At 31.9% G+C, this 17,245-nt stretch overlaps 1 protein-coding gene and 1 long non-coding RNA gene across 2 annotated transcripts in view; one reads left to right on the forward strand and one right to left on the reverse strand.

Annotated features, from left to right (window-relative positions):
- The window catches only part of LOC139481894 (uncharacterized), a 137,272-nt gene that overhangs the window by 49,354 nt on the left and 70,673 nt on the right, over positions 1-17,245 (forward strand). The window lies entirely within an intron of this gene.
- Positions 1,818-15,432, reverse strand: LOC139481893 (monocarboxylate transporter 12-like). Its single transcript, XM_071265410.1, has 6 exons — positions 15,320-15,432; positions 8,727-8,879; positions 7,515-7,658; positions 6,265-6,411; positions 3,254-4,342; positions 1,818-2,118 (listed from the first exon to the last, which is right to left on the reverse strand). The coding sequence occupies exons 2-6, from the start codon at positions 8,863-8,865 to the stop codon at positions 1,982-1,984; spliced, it is 1,656 nt and encodes a 551-aa protein (XP_071121511.1). The 5' UTR covers positions 8,866-8,879; positions 15,320-15,432; the 3' UTR covers positions 1,818-1,981.

Raw genomic sequence — 17,245 nt, forward strand, 5'->3', positions numbered from 1 at the left:
AGTTTGGTATTTGTGTGTTCCCTCTGCCGTTCGACAAAACAAACCAGCGGGATTGACAACCATATCCAACCTCGAGTTACAAAGGATTTGCCAAGATCTATTCGTTTTATAAGTCTCTCGTTAATCTGTGCAACGTTTTGCTTTTATCTGTTCCTTGAAGAAGCAATGGTTTTCTTTTTGCCAACATTTACATTTGAACATTTGCACTGGTCACAGTCTAAAGGTTCATATGCAGCAACATCATACTGGACTGCCTTTGCTATTGGTAGAGTATCAGGGATAATCATAACCCATCGATATAAAACATACAAAGTTATTGCTACGTACATAACTGGATTATCTCTTTCCTCATTCGGACTAATGATCACAACATTACATCGAAAAGACATCGGAGTTTGGATTTTTGTGCCAATGTCTGGGTTCTGCCAGTCAATTATATTTCCTTTGTTATTATCTTGGATAGAAGAAGATTTTTTCAAAGTAACCGGCAAGATAGTATCAGTGATAATGTTTCTAGGTTCAGTTGGTGTCATGGTAACACCAATCATACTTGGGTATCTGATTGACCTTTTCACACCTATGTGGTTTCCTTACGCTGAAGTTATAGGAAGTGTTAGTTTGCTACTTCTTTACTTTGTTCTATTATGCTTACGAAGTAAGATTCTTGCTATTCATCAAGAAAGTATTGCTTGTTTAAAAGTTGATGAAACCAGTAGATAATAACGACTTTAAATAGAAAATTTAAGATGGTGGGTTTACTTACCCATTGTTGTGTTAGTAAAGTCTGCTAAATTACTCAAAATCTGATTTATCAATTGCAAAATAAACGCTGTTCATATTCCAGTTTATATTTTATATATTCAGTATTGGCATTTTGATGAAAAAAATAAATGTTATAATATTTTATGAATATTCACCTGTTACATAAACCCTAATTATGTAATAATGCCACATCTTCTTTTTTAGATAAAGACATTGATTTCAACCATACATTTTCCTCCATAATAATGTGATTATTTTGGTTAAATAAAAAAAATAAAAAAATCGTATTTCTAATATGGGATATCTATATGTTTTTCGTGGGTTGTTAGTCACATCAGATAATTTCTAAAACAAACATTTTGTGTATGCTCTACGCAATATATTTGCAAAAATGAACATAAATCCTACCTGCAATGTTAATGCAAAATGAAATCTATAACTGCACAACTCTCGGTAATAGGAATATTGAATATTGTCTAATAATGGATCACATCTTATAATTAGTCATTTGTATAAATTATACTAGTGTTCATACAGGGCAACAAAATAAGCTTATTGTGGATAGTGCACTTTAGAGTAAAATGCGAACATCTAGATAGGAGTAAGACATGAGTGAAAACACATATAAACATTGAACATGAATGGTTGAAAATCAATATCTCTATTTTAGTTGGTAGTTTATGAAGTTCTCTTTATAGTAGGTCAGTATTTGTTCATAGATTAAACTGTAAACACGTATTCCTCCATAATAAAGATTTTACTATATTGAAATGGAATACAGGTATAACCTTTAAATAAACTAATATAGATAACAGGATTACAATTTTGTATTTGCTCTAGACGTGCGTTTCGTCTACACAAGACTCATCAGTGTGTGATAAGCATTATTTTTAAGTCCGGACATATTGTTTGTAATCAAAATTTTCTTATCTAAAGTTATTTTTAGAGGAAATATTTTAAATTGTTTTGGTTTTTATTTTCACATCCGATTATTGTGTCTGTTAAACCAATTGATGCATTTCAGTGCTTGTTTATAAGTGAATAATTATTCTAAGTGAGTTATTACTGCATTTTTATTCATAATTCAATTTATGATAATAGTTTGCAATGCAAATCATTTGTCGATCTCACATGTCTTCGTTTGGTAGAAATCGTGACAATTGATCCGTCACATATGTTGTTCTTCGTCAGTCTATTGTACGCATAATCTTTTTGGGGTTTATTCACTGATACTTTTTTCTTTGAGTTTCCTTATACATACTAGACCAATTATAAAAATTAAGGCAGACAGTATATCACATCCTCCCAAGAAGTAGAATGATGTAACGTACGTCCCACTCACGTCTTTTAAGTACCCTGCAATACAACATAAACCAGTTATAAGAAATAACTTAGCATGTCATCAACATCAAACTAATGTCCTCTTTTCTAATCATGACATTCATTGTAACTTATATTTTACCATGGTTACAATGCATTTCTATTTGCTTTTGTTAATTTATTTTTTAAACGAGAATTCTTACTCAATCGTGTTCCCTGTTCACAAATGTGACATACCCAATAAAACTATTCACCGAATTTGTTATAGCATGAGCAACACGACGGATGACTCTTGTAGTGCAGGATCTGCTTACACTTCCGGAGCACTTAATATCATCTCCATTGTTTTAGTATTCTATGCTGTGACTTTGTACTAGTCTTTGTATGTTTGCATTTTTCTTTTTAGGCATGTCAATCTCTGTTTATTTTAGATCTATGAGTTTAACTGCCCTTATTTTTCTGTTAGTAAGCAAAACATAATCCATATGTACATATGATGGTCCGGATAGATTTCACAGAAAAGGAATATTCGGTAAGAAGTGTAGAACAAGTTGATAACAAAATAACAAATACAAAAGTGCAAAACAAATTAAAAGAAAAAAAAATATAAAGCTTTTGATTTCGCCATTTGATATGAGACTTTCCGTTTTGAATTGTACGTCCTTTGTTTTTTATTATTATTTTACTTTTTACAAAGACTATGCAATGCTGATAGAAGAATTACCATTTATCAATTTATTTCCTCGGTAACAGCTCTTCCTTTAGCAAAGGTATCGCATTTAAGGTTGCTAAATATATATAAGTTAAAGGACCTGAACAAACTAATAACTTAGTTCAACAAAACCTCGATCTGAAACGACAAACAATCCAGTCCAACTGTTTTGTGTACCAAACCCAAGTTTGGTTTATATGATTTTTATGACTGTTGTTTTTTTTAATTTCATTAATTTTCTGTCTTATTTGTTATTTTTTTTCACACTCATTGTCCATGAATATCTTTTTCATGTTGAAAAAAACACACTAGATTTGTTTCGCTAACAGATGTCCCTATAAACATATGATTTGGCATCCCTATTCCGTTGATCGACATGTATAAACGATCAATGATATGACTGACAGTTTATGATTCTTATCATGAATTATGCAAACATTAAATCCTACATGAACTTACCAAGGAATGGTCCAGAAGCTGTCAAACTTACTCCTTGAAATAAAACCAAAATACCCATAGCTGATCTAAAATTGTCTATTCCCATTAAATCTGCCACCACTGTTGGCGTCAATGCAAATATTCCCCCAGCACTTATACCAGTCGCAATAGAAAATAGTATAAAATGCCAATATGCTGAACATAATGATGAGAGACACAAACACACACCAGTGAAACACAAAGACAATATGACAATGACATAGTTATCCAAAAGTTTTCTATCTGCGACGAAACCACATAAAATCATTCCAATAAAATCACATGCATTAATTAGCGCAACAAGATCTGCAATTCTACTATCGCTGATGCCTGCTTCGTGTGCAAGCGGTGCAATATAAATACTGTTGTATGCATTAGGAACTCTTCCGAAGCTATAAACCAACGCATAAATCCACATGAATGGCGCTTTCATCAGACTAACATCTACAAATCCCCAGCAAGGTTGTTTGGTTTCCCTTATAATACAAAGTTGCGGCGTATTTGTAACAGTCAGTACTGGCAATGAATTGCAAACAACGCTTAGTATATTGGAACGTGCAAAACTATCGACATATTTTTCAGTTATTATTTTATCTCTGTTATAGTTGGTCAAATATTGATCTGAGTCACACAATTTATAATCTGTCACGGATTCGTGTTTTAAGACTTTTGTTAATAAACTTTCACTTAAACTGCGTTTCATTCCATTAAACATTCCATTTGACGCCATCATTTTATCGTCATTATTTTCAATCATCTGTTTTCTTTCTGATATATTGGATGAACTAACATGCGGACTGTCTATTTTCCCCTGAATTAGCGTCATTATGTTGATTCTTGTTGGCCTTAACAGAATCGCCAACGCAATGATATTTAGATGAATTCCTCCTGTGAGAAGCATCCCTCCATGTAATCCATACTCCCGGATTAAATATCCATAAAGTGGAGGGAAAAGTAAGCCTCCTAGCTGACCACCGGATATAGTTATGGCCTGGGCTAAATTCCGCCGTTTAATAAAGTAGATCCCAACCAAATAAGCTAATGGTCCATGTAAAAATGAAAACGCAAGACCTAAAATTATGAAATGATATTATTAAAAAAAGAATAAAGACTAGAGGCTCTAAAGAGCCTGTGTCGCTCACCTTGGTCTTGTGCATATTAAACAATGGACACGGATAAATTCATGACATAATTGTGTTTTGGTGACAGTGATGTGTTTGTAGATCTTACTTTACTGAACATTCTTGTTGCTACAATTATCTCTATCTATAATGAACTTGACCCAGTAATTACAGGGGAAAATATTTTCTAAAAATTTACAAAAATTTATGAAAAATGTTAAAAATTAACTATAAAGGGCTATAACTCCTTAAGGGGTCAATTGAGTATCTTGGTCAGGTAAACTTATTTGTAGATCTTATTTTCCTGAACGCTATTGTTGTATACAGTTTATCTCCATCTATAACAACATTCAAGATAATAACAAAAAACACCAAAATTTCCTTAAAATTACCAATTCAGGACAGTTACCTAACAACGGGTTGTCCGATCCATGTGAAAACATCAGGGCAGATAGATGTTGACCTGAAAAACAATTAAACCCTTCAGATTTTCTCTTAATGCTTCGGTTTTTGAGTTATAAGCCAAAAACTGCATTTTACCCCTATGTTCTATTATAAGCCGTGGCAGCTATTTTGATTGATTGGCCAGGTCACGCCACACATTGTTTAAACAAGTTACCCAAATGATGATTGTGGCCAAGTTTAGTTTAATTTGGCCCAGTAGTTTCAGAGAAGAAAATTTTTGTAAAAGATTACTAAGATTTACGAAAAAATGTTTAAAAATTTACTATAAAAGGCAATAACTTCTTCACGGGTCAACTGACCATTATGGTCATGCTGACTTATTTGTAAATCTTACTTTGCTGAACAATATTGCTGTTTACAGTTTATCTCTATCTATAATAATATTCAAGATAATAACCAAAAACAGCAAAATTCCCTTAAAATTACCACTTCAGGGGCAGTAACCCAACAACAGGTTGTTTGATTCATCTGAAAATTTCAGGACAGATATATCTTGACCTGATAAACACTTTTACCGATGTCAGATTTGCTCTAAATGCTTTGGTTTTTTGAGTTATAAGCCAAAAACTGCATTTTACCCCTATGTTCTATTTTTAGCCATAGCGGCCATCTTGGTTGGTTGGCCGGGTCACGCCACACATTTTTTAAACTAGATACCCCAATGATGATTGTGGCCAAGTTTGGTTTAATTTGGCCCAGTAGTTTCAGAGGAGAAGATTTTTGTAAAATTAACGACGACGGACGACGACGACGGACGACGGACGCCAAGTGATGCCGGGCCAGGTGACTTAAAAACCAGTTCAGTCATATACGTTTAAGAGATGAACCATTTTCTTTTTAATTGTATATACCATCCCTTTTGTATGAGAAAATGAGTTCAACACATAGAACTTCTTATTACAATGATACTTAAGAGATAATTGAAGTTTTAAAAAATAAAATCATTACATTTTTGTATTTTTGATGAGTTTAGATCGTAAACAATTATTACAAGATACAAAAATTGTAATTGCGAAGTTTCTTTTGATCTGCGTATTTGCATGTTTTAGTCTGACATATATGTTTTTCATCTTGATATCCTAATGTGATCCTATCAAAACTGATGCAAGATACTAAATGTATGATGTATGATTTAGGTACGCCAGAAGCGCGTTAAGTGTACATTAGACTTACAAAAAAATAGCGTCTTATATCATGAATTCGAATTTTTGTTTTCATTTTTATGTTCGTCTGCTGACTCTTTTGTCAGTAATTTGATACCCATGATATTACAATCCATGAACATTTACCTTTAGCGCGCGTTTGAATCTTCCTTAACATTGAATAATTATGGTACCAGCTTTGTTCTTAATCGTAGCTTGTCCGTGACTACATTAAGATTAAGAAACAATCTTCAACATAGAATACCTGTTAAAACCCCGTTTGTGAAGAGTAAGGTTATAGTGTCGGTTGCAAAGCTGCCACATATAAAAGCCGCACTGGACAACACACCGGATATCATTATACACTGTCTGGTTGATAAATACCGAAGACCAACTGTCAGCACGGGAAGTGCTGAAAATATAGTTCATGTATATTTATTAAAATAGGTTTTAATATAAGAAAACGAGTAAAATAACAATAATACTGAACTCCGAGGAAAATTCAAAACTGAAAGTCCCTAATCAAATAGCAAAACCAAAAGCTCAAACACATCACACAAATGGATAACAAACTTCATAGTCCTGATTTGATCTTTCTTATGTAGTTTGATTTGATTTCAACGTCGACTGTAAATTATAAACAGTTTTATTTAAAACTTGACATAATGTATAAACAAGTGGCATTTGTGTGCGGCTGTTTTATTTATTTCGTTAGGTTCCTTTTAAATTAACGTATAAACCACATCTGACAGTTTTTTGTTTTTTTTGACAGCATATATATAAGGCAAAAGAAACAATAACAAAATAACCTCAATTTTTTACACAGATATTAGGAACATAATACACGATGGTCTTGAATAATAGGTTCTAAGTACTAACGTTGCTAAACCTTTTAATTAATTGTTAATATGTTCGATTATTTTTCTGTACTTATCTGATAGCTTTTGGCAAGATCGGTCCTTAAACATCCAGTCATTGCGTTATTGTGCTGTGGTAACTCTGTGTAATATTGTCTTTCGTTTTTGGTTATGTGTTTTGTGTTTATGACTTTGTCTTGTTTGTGATTTTCTTTGTTGATGTATTTTCTTGTTGTATAATGAAAAGTAATAAGCATAATAATTACTGCTATACCACTAGTGTTGACATTTTTACCTTGTATGTCTGTTTGTTTTATTCACACACTGTTGTAAAAGAAATATAATTTTAGCGATTAACATATACGTGAGAGGTTATGCTAACTATACAAGATTTATCCAACAAATTCTTCAAAAAAAAAAAATGCCTTTACCATGTCAGGAATATTCCTCGGAGTTAAATATTTTTGTTAAGTCTACTTTTCACTAGAATGTATAAACACATTGTTAAAATCAATTCTGGAATATCGCCTTTATTTTAGAGTGTTTGATTATCTAGAACAGTCAAACATGTATAGCAACAATAACTTATATTATTATATATCGCTTCTAGAACATTGAGGTTAATACTATTATGTCAATTTTTAATTAAAATACTTACTAAAAATACTGTATGTTGCATGCATGATACCAGTTATAGACGAGGTTATAGACGAACTTGAATCAAACTTGTCAATAAAACCATTAAAGAAAACACCAAATCCTCTTAACGAGGAAGCAAACACACAAAAACTTGCGGTGGCCGCTAAAATGATAATGATCAACAATTTAAAAAAAAATAGCACTTTTTTTCTCTAAATTCGCTGGTCGACATGTCTAATGAAACGCATATCATATAAATTAAGATTGTAGCTAGTATCTAGTACTTTCATTATTAACAAACTTTTTTTCCGCAGTCAATGTATGAATAGTCTGTCTACAACCATGCAACTATATGTGAGAATCGGTAAATAGTAAAATAACATAAGAACCCAACTTCAAGCAAATGTACAACGGAACAGGCCTGATCAAATGGCAAATCATCGGCTACAGTATAAACTATTGTGTCCTCAATGTATGTCAATTATAATAGTTATCAGATCATAAGACGTCAATCTGTATATTTTTATTTTGTTTGCATATTGTGTCGGTGAGTTGCTGTATTATTCATGCATACATATATTTCATCTTTTCATCGCGTTTCATGCTAAGTAGTGATGTTGCTATAAAACTAGGTTTAATCCACCATTTCTTACATTTGAAAATGTCTGTACCAAGTCAGAAATATGACAGTTCTTGTCCATTCGTTTTTGATGCGTTTTGTTATTTGATTTTGCCATGTGATTAGGGACTTTCCGAATTGATTTTCCTTTAAGTTCAGTATTTTTGTGATTTTACTTTTTGTTGACACAACTTGCCAGGAAAGAACGTGTGTGAAATAAAATCATTAAGCAGTTCGCTACTGAGGGTAGGAAAACTCGATAGAAGATACGGGCTTCGTCCTCAACCCCTTATAAATTTACAAACCCTCTATGCATTTGAATGGGGTCAGTGAAAAACCTTTATAACTTATATCATTATAACTATCATGTTTTCCTGTCACAGAAGATATGAAATTTAAGAAACTATTTTAATGTATATGAATACATTTTACAATTTAAGGACAAAATAAATTGTACAGTTTTTAGAGATTTTAGAACAATCACATTATCCTTGTTAAAACTGTGAGTGGTTCAATAATTTTTCGATGGAAGAATGTCAGATTGAGTTAAAGCAAGTAAAAGTGTTTATAGACGTACAAGGTTAAATGCATGATAATATATGTCACCCATACCTGCCACAATTACCCAAGCCCAACCATGATCTATATTTCTATCCTTTTCTGTGTCTTTTTCTTCAAATTTCATCTTTTCATCTTCACATGAATTTATCTCTGCGGCCTTGATACTTGTATCTTTGTTATCTGTGATCATGGTTCCCTGCAATACTGTATGTGATCCAAAATTGTCAAACACATATTTAGAACGTCAAGAAAGTATTATAATTCATTCGTTTTATGTCATAATTTCTTCCTAACAATGTTATACGCTATATTGTTGTATTTTAAGTGTACTATAATGCTGAATTGAACGATATCAACTTGTTTTACTCAGGTGCAGAACTGTTAAAAAATTAACTCGATATTGGACGTATCGAAAAATTTTCTGTTCCCGTTATAAGTGCAAACACAGGAACCCGACGTCCCGATCCCTTCTTTATTTTATGTGTAAACCAAGCTTCCGACTCGCAGACTCTCCCCAATTTTAAGTGTGAACACCGACACCGAACATCAAGGTTCTATACCTTTTTATCTGTTCACTGAATATTTATAACTGCGATTTGGTGGGCATCTTATAGTGAAAACAATTTCTATAGTGCGAAGAAATGACATCGTACAATGCACACCATTGAACGAATGCAATATAGAAAGATATCAAGACATATACACATGGAAAAAAGTATTGCAACACCAAATTGAAATTGAAATTAAAAAAACACTCTTTATTTTTTTGTGATATAATTTGGTAAAATAGTACTAGTTAAACATTATTTAAGTATCACCTGAGTTTAATCAATACATATCGACTCGATAAGTTTTTATCTGCACATGCAGCTACTGTACCCGTAAACAGCAAAACAGATGTTTTTATCCTCATTGTTTTCAACACTTTAAATAACCAAGTTTTTAAAGTTATGTGATTGACATCTTGAAATGGGTCCTTGACAACTCTTAACTGCAGCAAGATGGCAGATTATTAGCATAAGAGAAGCAGAGATGTCGCTGTAACAACTGCACGTATTGTTGGTCATCACCAGTCCACTATAAGTCGTTTTGGGAATAAAAATCAGGCAATACACGCTGTTAAAGACCTTCCGAGATAATGAAGACCCCCTATACCATTTGCTAGGGAAAATCAAGCATAATGAAGGTTGGTCAGAAGGAAACCCATTGCATACAAGACAATCCTAAAAAGAAAGTGGTAGCCATACAGGAGCCTTTTAACAAGAACTGTTCGAGATCGACTTATCGCTACTGGTTATCGTGCGATAAGACCATTTCGGAGACCTTTGCTAACGAACAGACACACAGTTTTCCGTATCCAATGTAGTGCAGAGCTCGCCAAAGTTGGAAATTAGCATCGTGGAGGAAGATCCAATGTTCAAATGGAATTTGGTTCATCTTCCCTGGCCCGATCGTAGCCCGGATTTGAACCATAGCGAGCATATTTGGCATACTATTGGGTGGAAAGTGTGCGAAAGGACACCCCAGTTCAAACACATCATGAAATAAACACTGCCCTTCATCAGAAATGGTTGTTGCTACCTTAACAACAAATTAGTCGATTTATGGCAGGGATCAGAAGACGTTTAGATGAGGTTATCCGTTTGAATGGAGGCTGCGCACAAAGTACTAATTCTTTGGCGAATAACGATCAACCATAATGTGAACAGTCATCTGAAGATTAATTTTGAAATGTCTGACATTGTAAAGTTCGACTACAGTAAAAGTTGTAAAATGCATTTTTTGGTACAAAAAACACTTCATTTTGTTATTAAAATTGTGATTATATAAATCATTTTTTTTTCAAACATTTTTTGTTCGTTTCAATGCCAATGTTATCATAAACTATGTTTCAATAATATTATACACATATTTTATTATATTTCATCCAAAAAAAGAGGCTGATTTTTCAAGTTTTTAAAAATCAAGGTGTTGCAATACTTTTTTCCATGTGTATAGTTTAAAAGTGTTAACATAGAATTTTATCTTTATGTCCGTACATGTACATCCTTATTATTGTGTATCCCACCATCTTCAAGTTTCAAATTTGATCGAACTCTCTCTTATTAAACATTGAATTCAAGCTATACCATGGCCAGTGAATCCTTATCATAATTACTCAGATTTAAGTTACTTCTAGTTAATTTTACACATATGCAATTCATCAAGGGACTAGACTAGTCACACAAAAATCTGTTATTTACTGATAATAGTGTCTTGAAATACTCATAATTTTAAAACATTAAAACGTTTAAGTTGTTCATTGTTGCATTTGCATCTATATATTTAACTGCATGCGAATCAAATATAAAATATAATGTATATATTAAACAGAAAACTATTATAAATGAAATTAATATAAAGGGTAAATTACTTTGATCCTCGTAAACATAACAGTTGCGTGGCAATACACGAATTTTAAAACAGTTAAAAACGGATGATTAGTGAAAAAAATGTATTAAGCAGCTGTTCAAAAAGATTAAATTGTATATTTAAAGGCTACATTTGCATGAGTAAATGTTATGATGGAAAATACAATTCATAAAGAGACAATCATGAACATATGGTATACAATTCTTTTGCTTTTCTAATTAAGGGTTTTGCAATGAAAACTATTTCGGTGCGAAGTCACAAGTAAACTTAAAACAAATTTGTTCAAACCTCTCTCAAAGAATATAATTTTGATGCAACTGTCTTACAAGTGAGAGGCTTAGCTAGCTATATAACCAGGTTCAATCCAACATTTTCTGCATAATAAAGTGCCTGTACCAAGTCAGGAATATGACAGTTGTTATCAATTTGTTTGATGCGTTTGAGCTTTTGATTTTGCCATTTGATTAGTGACTTTCCGTGTTGAATTTTCCTCGGAGTTCAGTATATTTTTGATTTTACCGTTTTTAATACATGTTGTAAAATGACGATATTGATACTTTATTATGACAACTGTATGATACATAGACGGACAATTTATAAATGAGATGAACTTTTTCTTTTCAAAGGTATACAATTACTTATTATATATTATAACAGTCTGCCAGGTACGTTGTGGTTTTTTCATATTCTCAAGTGACGTGTATTGAGCTCTCAATAATTTGTAGATGTAACAGGATAGTCAGAATAGTCATTTAAAATATAATCTTACTAATTATGCCCATTTCCCGATTGACAAACGTTGATTGAGTATTTCTCTATACCTTGTCAAAATGATGGTTTATTGAGAATAAAGATATATATAGTAGACATGAACATTACTCATTTAGATAATTGAACAAATACAATAACATTTTCATCAAACGAATAAAGTTAAAACTTCTGATAGGAAGTTAATTTACTGAAATAACTTTGATATTTTTTTTCCGTTTCAGCCTACAAGAAATACGACATTCCATTATTAAGAGATAAACCATTTTCCAACATTTAAAATGTAATATGATTCTCATTTGAACGATTTTGTATTTTTGGTCGAATATCTACTCACTTATTCGAAAAAGTATAAAAATAAAAAAAGAATTCAATAGTTTTGCCAAAGGTTAACACAAATCCATTTTATTTTGCATTGCATTTTTCCATTTTCTTAATATGTAATTTTCAAGCAATACAGTTCTCTGTTGATACAGTATTTCAACATTATTGGTTTTCATGAAGGCCCTCTTAAAAGAGACTAATCTTACTAAGAATTACTCAAGGTAGGGTTAATCTCTTTCAAATATATGGATTTTATTATTTTCGAATCAAGATATTTGTCTACTATGTGCCAAAACCTGTATTATAATTCTAGAAAGACGTCGGAAAGTTTTATATTGTCAATAGTATCCAAATTATGCTGAATATGGTAACCATTTATATTTGATATTTATGATGTATAAACATGTTGTTATATTTGTTATCGTTTCTTATAAATCTGTACTGATTGGCTTATGTATACAAATGTATCTTTGAGTCACAATTAGCATACATGTCGACGAATGCAAAGCAAGGGACGCTCACCCTGTCGATGTAATCAATCTAGTTCCTTTTTAAAGTTCACAAGATTCCCTCGGTTTTTGTTTGTACCTTCACTTGTCTTTTCCTATACGATAACATGCTTTGAAAATAAGTAAATTATGTTCGCTTAGATAAGTCACTGCATTATATATTAGATATAAGAAGATGAGATATGAGTGTCAATGAAACAATTATCCATCCTAGTCACAATTAGTGAAAAGGAAAACCATTATGGATTAAAGTGCGGCCTATAGCCCGAATCCTTGGCCAACGACTAACAGCAAGCTATGAAAAGAACCAACATGACTATTTCAAAACCTATTCAAACAGAAAAAAACAAAATAGAATCGAAAAACACGAATGAACCCCATCAACAAACGTCAACCACTGAAAAAGCCTCCGGCAAATAAAACACAACCCAGATATTGAGGGTTTTAACGCCATGGACAGTCAAAGAAGACATGACTTGTGCAATATTAAAATAAAATTATAAGCAGGAAATAGGGAAACTAATAGATATTATGTTGTAAACAAATAAAGCAATCTCTATATAGAAAATTAATGTGGATGTGCAAAAAAAAACATTTGATCAGAATAGAAATTTGATTATGTTTTAATTTGTTGATAGTTGTTAAATATAATAAAGAAGATGTGGTATGATTGCCAATGAGACAACTCTCAATGAGAAACCACAGACATTAACAACGATAGGTCTCAGTACGGCCTTCAACAACAAACAAGCCCCGTACTGAAAAGTCAACTATAAAAGACCCGAAATGAAAAATATAAAAACAATTCAAACGAGAAAACTAACGACCTAATTTATTTACAAAAAATGAAACAAATTGTGCTGATGTAATTTATATTAAAAAAATGTATAACAATATCCAAATTACTTTTATTAATAAGTGTGATTATAGTGATTTCTACGCTTGAATTTCGATAATAGCATGTTAGTATGTTAGTAAGGATTGCCTGTTTTCTTTCGTGAAAGCATATTGATGTTGTAAGAAAACCAATTTAAAACAAATCTTTGTTTTGTCGTTTACTTTTAAAACATGAAAATTTAACGAAATTCAAGATTTTGTATTAACTGTTTGTATAACAAATGTACAAAACATAGTGATAAATTAATACATAAACATTGAAATTCTTCTATGTTGGTTTAATGTAACTATGACAGGAAAAACTAACAACACCATCAATAGGTACATATGTGAAAAAATACAATGTGATATACGCCGTAACACAGATAAGATTATATTCGATAAACAGTGGGCGACAATTTGATAGAAGTAGTTCATAAACAGTGCGTGTAAACCAATGTGTGGTAAATCTACAGTGTGTACAAGATTAATGATTTCTGTGAGGAGTGTTGAATTTGCATATTGTGACCCATTTCTTTGACGTCAGTCTTATATTCTATTTAATTTTCCTGCAAGCATCAATCGTCGAAAACATGTTATCCTGTACTGGCACTTTAACATTTGCTACTCAAAAACGTTCAACATGAATTGAACTTGCCTCTCTTTCAACAACACGAAGGTTTTTTATTTCTTTTAAATGGTAGCAAACTTACAATTCATTTCATTTTACTAATTTAAATTATCAGATAATTTGTTTAACCTTAATCATAAATGATGCAAATAAAAATCAAGTCACCGTCACACTGTCTTTTTATTTAATAAAGTTAATCGGCTCGAATGTGTCCTTTTAATTTAGATTTTAATTCTTTTTGTCGATCATTTTTTAATCCCCACGAGAATTAATCGTGATATTCAACATTTCATTCATGTTTTACACCGATGTCTTTTATTTACATTTATATGACGGAACTGGAGTACCACTTACAATTCTTCCACTATGCGTCTTTTCTGTCAAGTCGTATTTACAACACTTTTAAAGTAAACCCGTTGAACACATTTAATGCTCATGTATGAAATTACACTCATAAACGATTGAAAAAAGAAAAAGAAAAATGAACGGGAAGTAATATAACAAAGAGAGATTTACAAAAACAATGACAACATGGACAACTTTCCTCACAATCACTTCAGCGAAATTCTAATATACCACACACCTTTGTATACCTATAATGCACATGTGTTACAATAGTAGTATAGTAATATAGTACTGTAATATATATATAGTAACTTGTGTGAGTTACATTTCTGCAGTTGGTGTCTTTGTCACAAGATAAAATAAAGCGCATTCAACAAGAAGTAAAATCACAAAAAAAAAAACGAACTCTGAGGAAAATTTAAAACAAAAAGTCCCTAATCAAATAGCCAAATCAAGCGCTTAAACACATTTAACGAATGCAAAACAACTGTCATATTCCTGACTATGCATTATTTATTGCGACGCACTGATAACAAACAAACTGCGATATATTGATAAGTTTTGCGATTTGAAAAAAAAGTGTGAAGAAGGATCCATATTTAAAAGATTGATTTGAATCTTATTCTTGCAAACATCATACTCTTGCTTTTTCATATATACAAATCATAGCAATAACTTCTGAATTAACAGTATTTTAACAGTATTTAAGAAAATAAAAAATGTGAATGAACACAATGATATAAACACAAAAAGTTAAATACAATACACTATGAAATTACCTTAGGTAGGAAATGTATTATTCAACAGGTATTTGAACTTTTGTAGAACACAATGATTGAATATGAAATATCTTACTTTTATCGTACAAAACTGTTGTTTACTATTTCAATATAATGTACGCTCGAGTGAACAGACATGAATATTACATGACGTGTTTACTCGGCTGTGAATCTACATTTAAAAGATATAGTTGCTATCATACTTTATATGACCTTTTCAAGGTTAGAATAAATTTATACTAAAATAAATTGATGAGCTTGTTTAATGCATTGGTGGGGAACATGATTAGTATCGGTGTGAAATTACTTTTGCATGCAGTTATCCAACAGGGTCATTGTTAAACACACTTAGGAAAACCGTATAACAACTAATGTTAGCAAAATGAAAAGTGGTATGATTGTCAATTAGACAACTATGTTAAAGAAATAAAATAACGGAAATGTTAACAAAAGAAGTAACGAAAGATAACAGAGGGACAGTCAAACTCATAATTTGAAAATAATCTGACAACGCCATGGCTAAAAATCAAAAAGACAAACAGACAAATAAAAGTACATATGAACGAACATAAAAAACTAAAAACTGAGCGACACGAAACTTACCAAAATCTGGGGGGTGATCTCAGATGCCCCGGAAGGGTAAGCATATCCTGTTTCACATGTGGCATCCGTCGTGTTGCTCATGTTATTACAAACCCGGTAAATAGTCTAAATCGGTAACTGTAACTAACTTTAAGGATTTCTAAATTTAAAACAAAAATTGTTAAGTAAGAAAGATAGGAAAAAGAAAGCGTGACGAAATTGAAACTAGTACACACGAAAAAATAATGGCATTATTGAATCATTCGTGTACAATCAGTTAACGGTAAAAAAATATGAAAACCACTAAGCAACGGGCTGACAGTGGAAATTCGCAGATGAAAGTGTGGTGAGGTTAAAGACACTTTTCAGAACCCCCTTCGACTTCACTCGGATGAATCAGAAAACAAACTTGCTTCTGTGATTTTTAAGTGGTACTAAAAAGAGGGGGAAAACATAACAAAAGTTAAGTTGACCTAAAAAACAGATTATTTTTTTATTAATATCCGTGCAAGCCTTTGCCATATTTTCAAAATAAATTCTATAAATCAATCTGTTAGACTTAATTATGTTTCTAAATATTTTCGATGTATGCGGTTGCATGATACTCTAGTAGCTTTGGCCCTTTTCTGTTTTATACTTTTTCCTGTTAACGGATAAAATTATAAAACAAAAATCAATTGTTCACCCTATCCAATACCTCATTGCTACAAACTTGCTAACTACTGACAAGAAAATCATTCAAAGTTTCCTCCTGCACCTCGAGTAAATAACAGCTGAGTTTATCCATGACATCAACATTGAACACTTCACAATGTCCTTAAAGAATCATTTGTTTTTATCAATAGAAAACATGACCAAAATGTATAGCTAGCCTCCGAACAGTATATTTATTGGACTAGGTTTTCATGTCAAGCACAGATAAAACCATAAATATTACATATCAATGTAATCAGGGAAGGTGGCATTTTGAATTTTAGATATTTTCATATATCACTGCCAAGTGAAGTGACAAAGATAACCATGTTTTTTTCATACTAATTTTGTACGTGTGACACTTACACAGAGTATAAGAACTGGTACCTGTCACCTAAAGTATCCTGCATTAACATGCACAAATAAAAAAAGTATCCATATTCCTTCATAATAAACAAGACTGTAAGCAGGTTTTGTCCGATTTATTTTGCCCTTTTTACATAAAATTCGCTGTTTTGTATTGATAAAATTGAGAATGGAAATGGGGAATGTTTCAAAGAGACAACACTCCGACTATAGAGCAGACAACAGCCGAAGGCCACCAATGGGTCTTCAATGTAGCGAGAAACTCCCGCACCCGTAGACGTCCTT

This window comes from Mytilus edulis, chromosome 7, assembly GCF_963676685.1.
Source record: "Mytilus edulis chromosome 7, xbMytEdul2.2, whole genome shotgun sequence".
NCBI classification, from domain to species: Eukaryota; Metazoa; Mollusca; class Bivalvia; order Mytilida; family Mytilidae; genus Mytilus; species Mytilus edulis.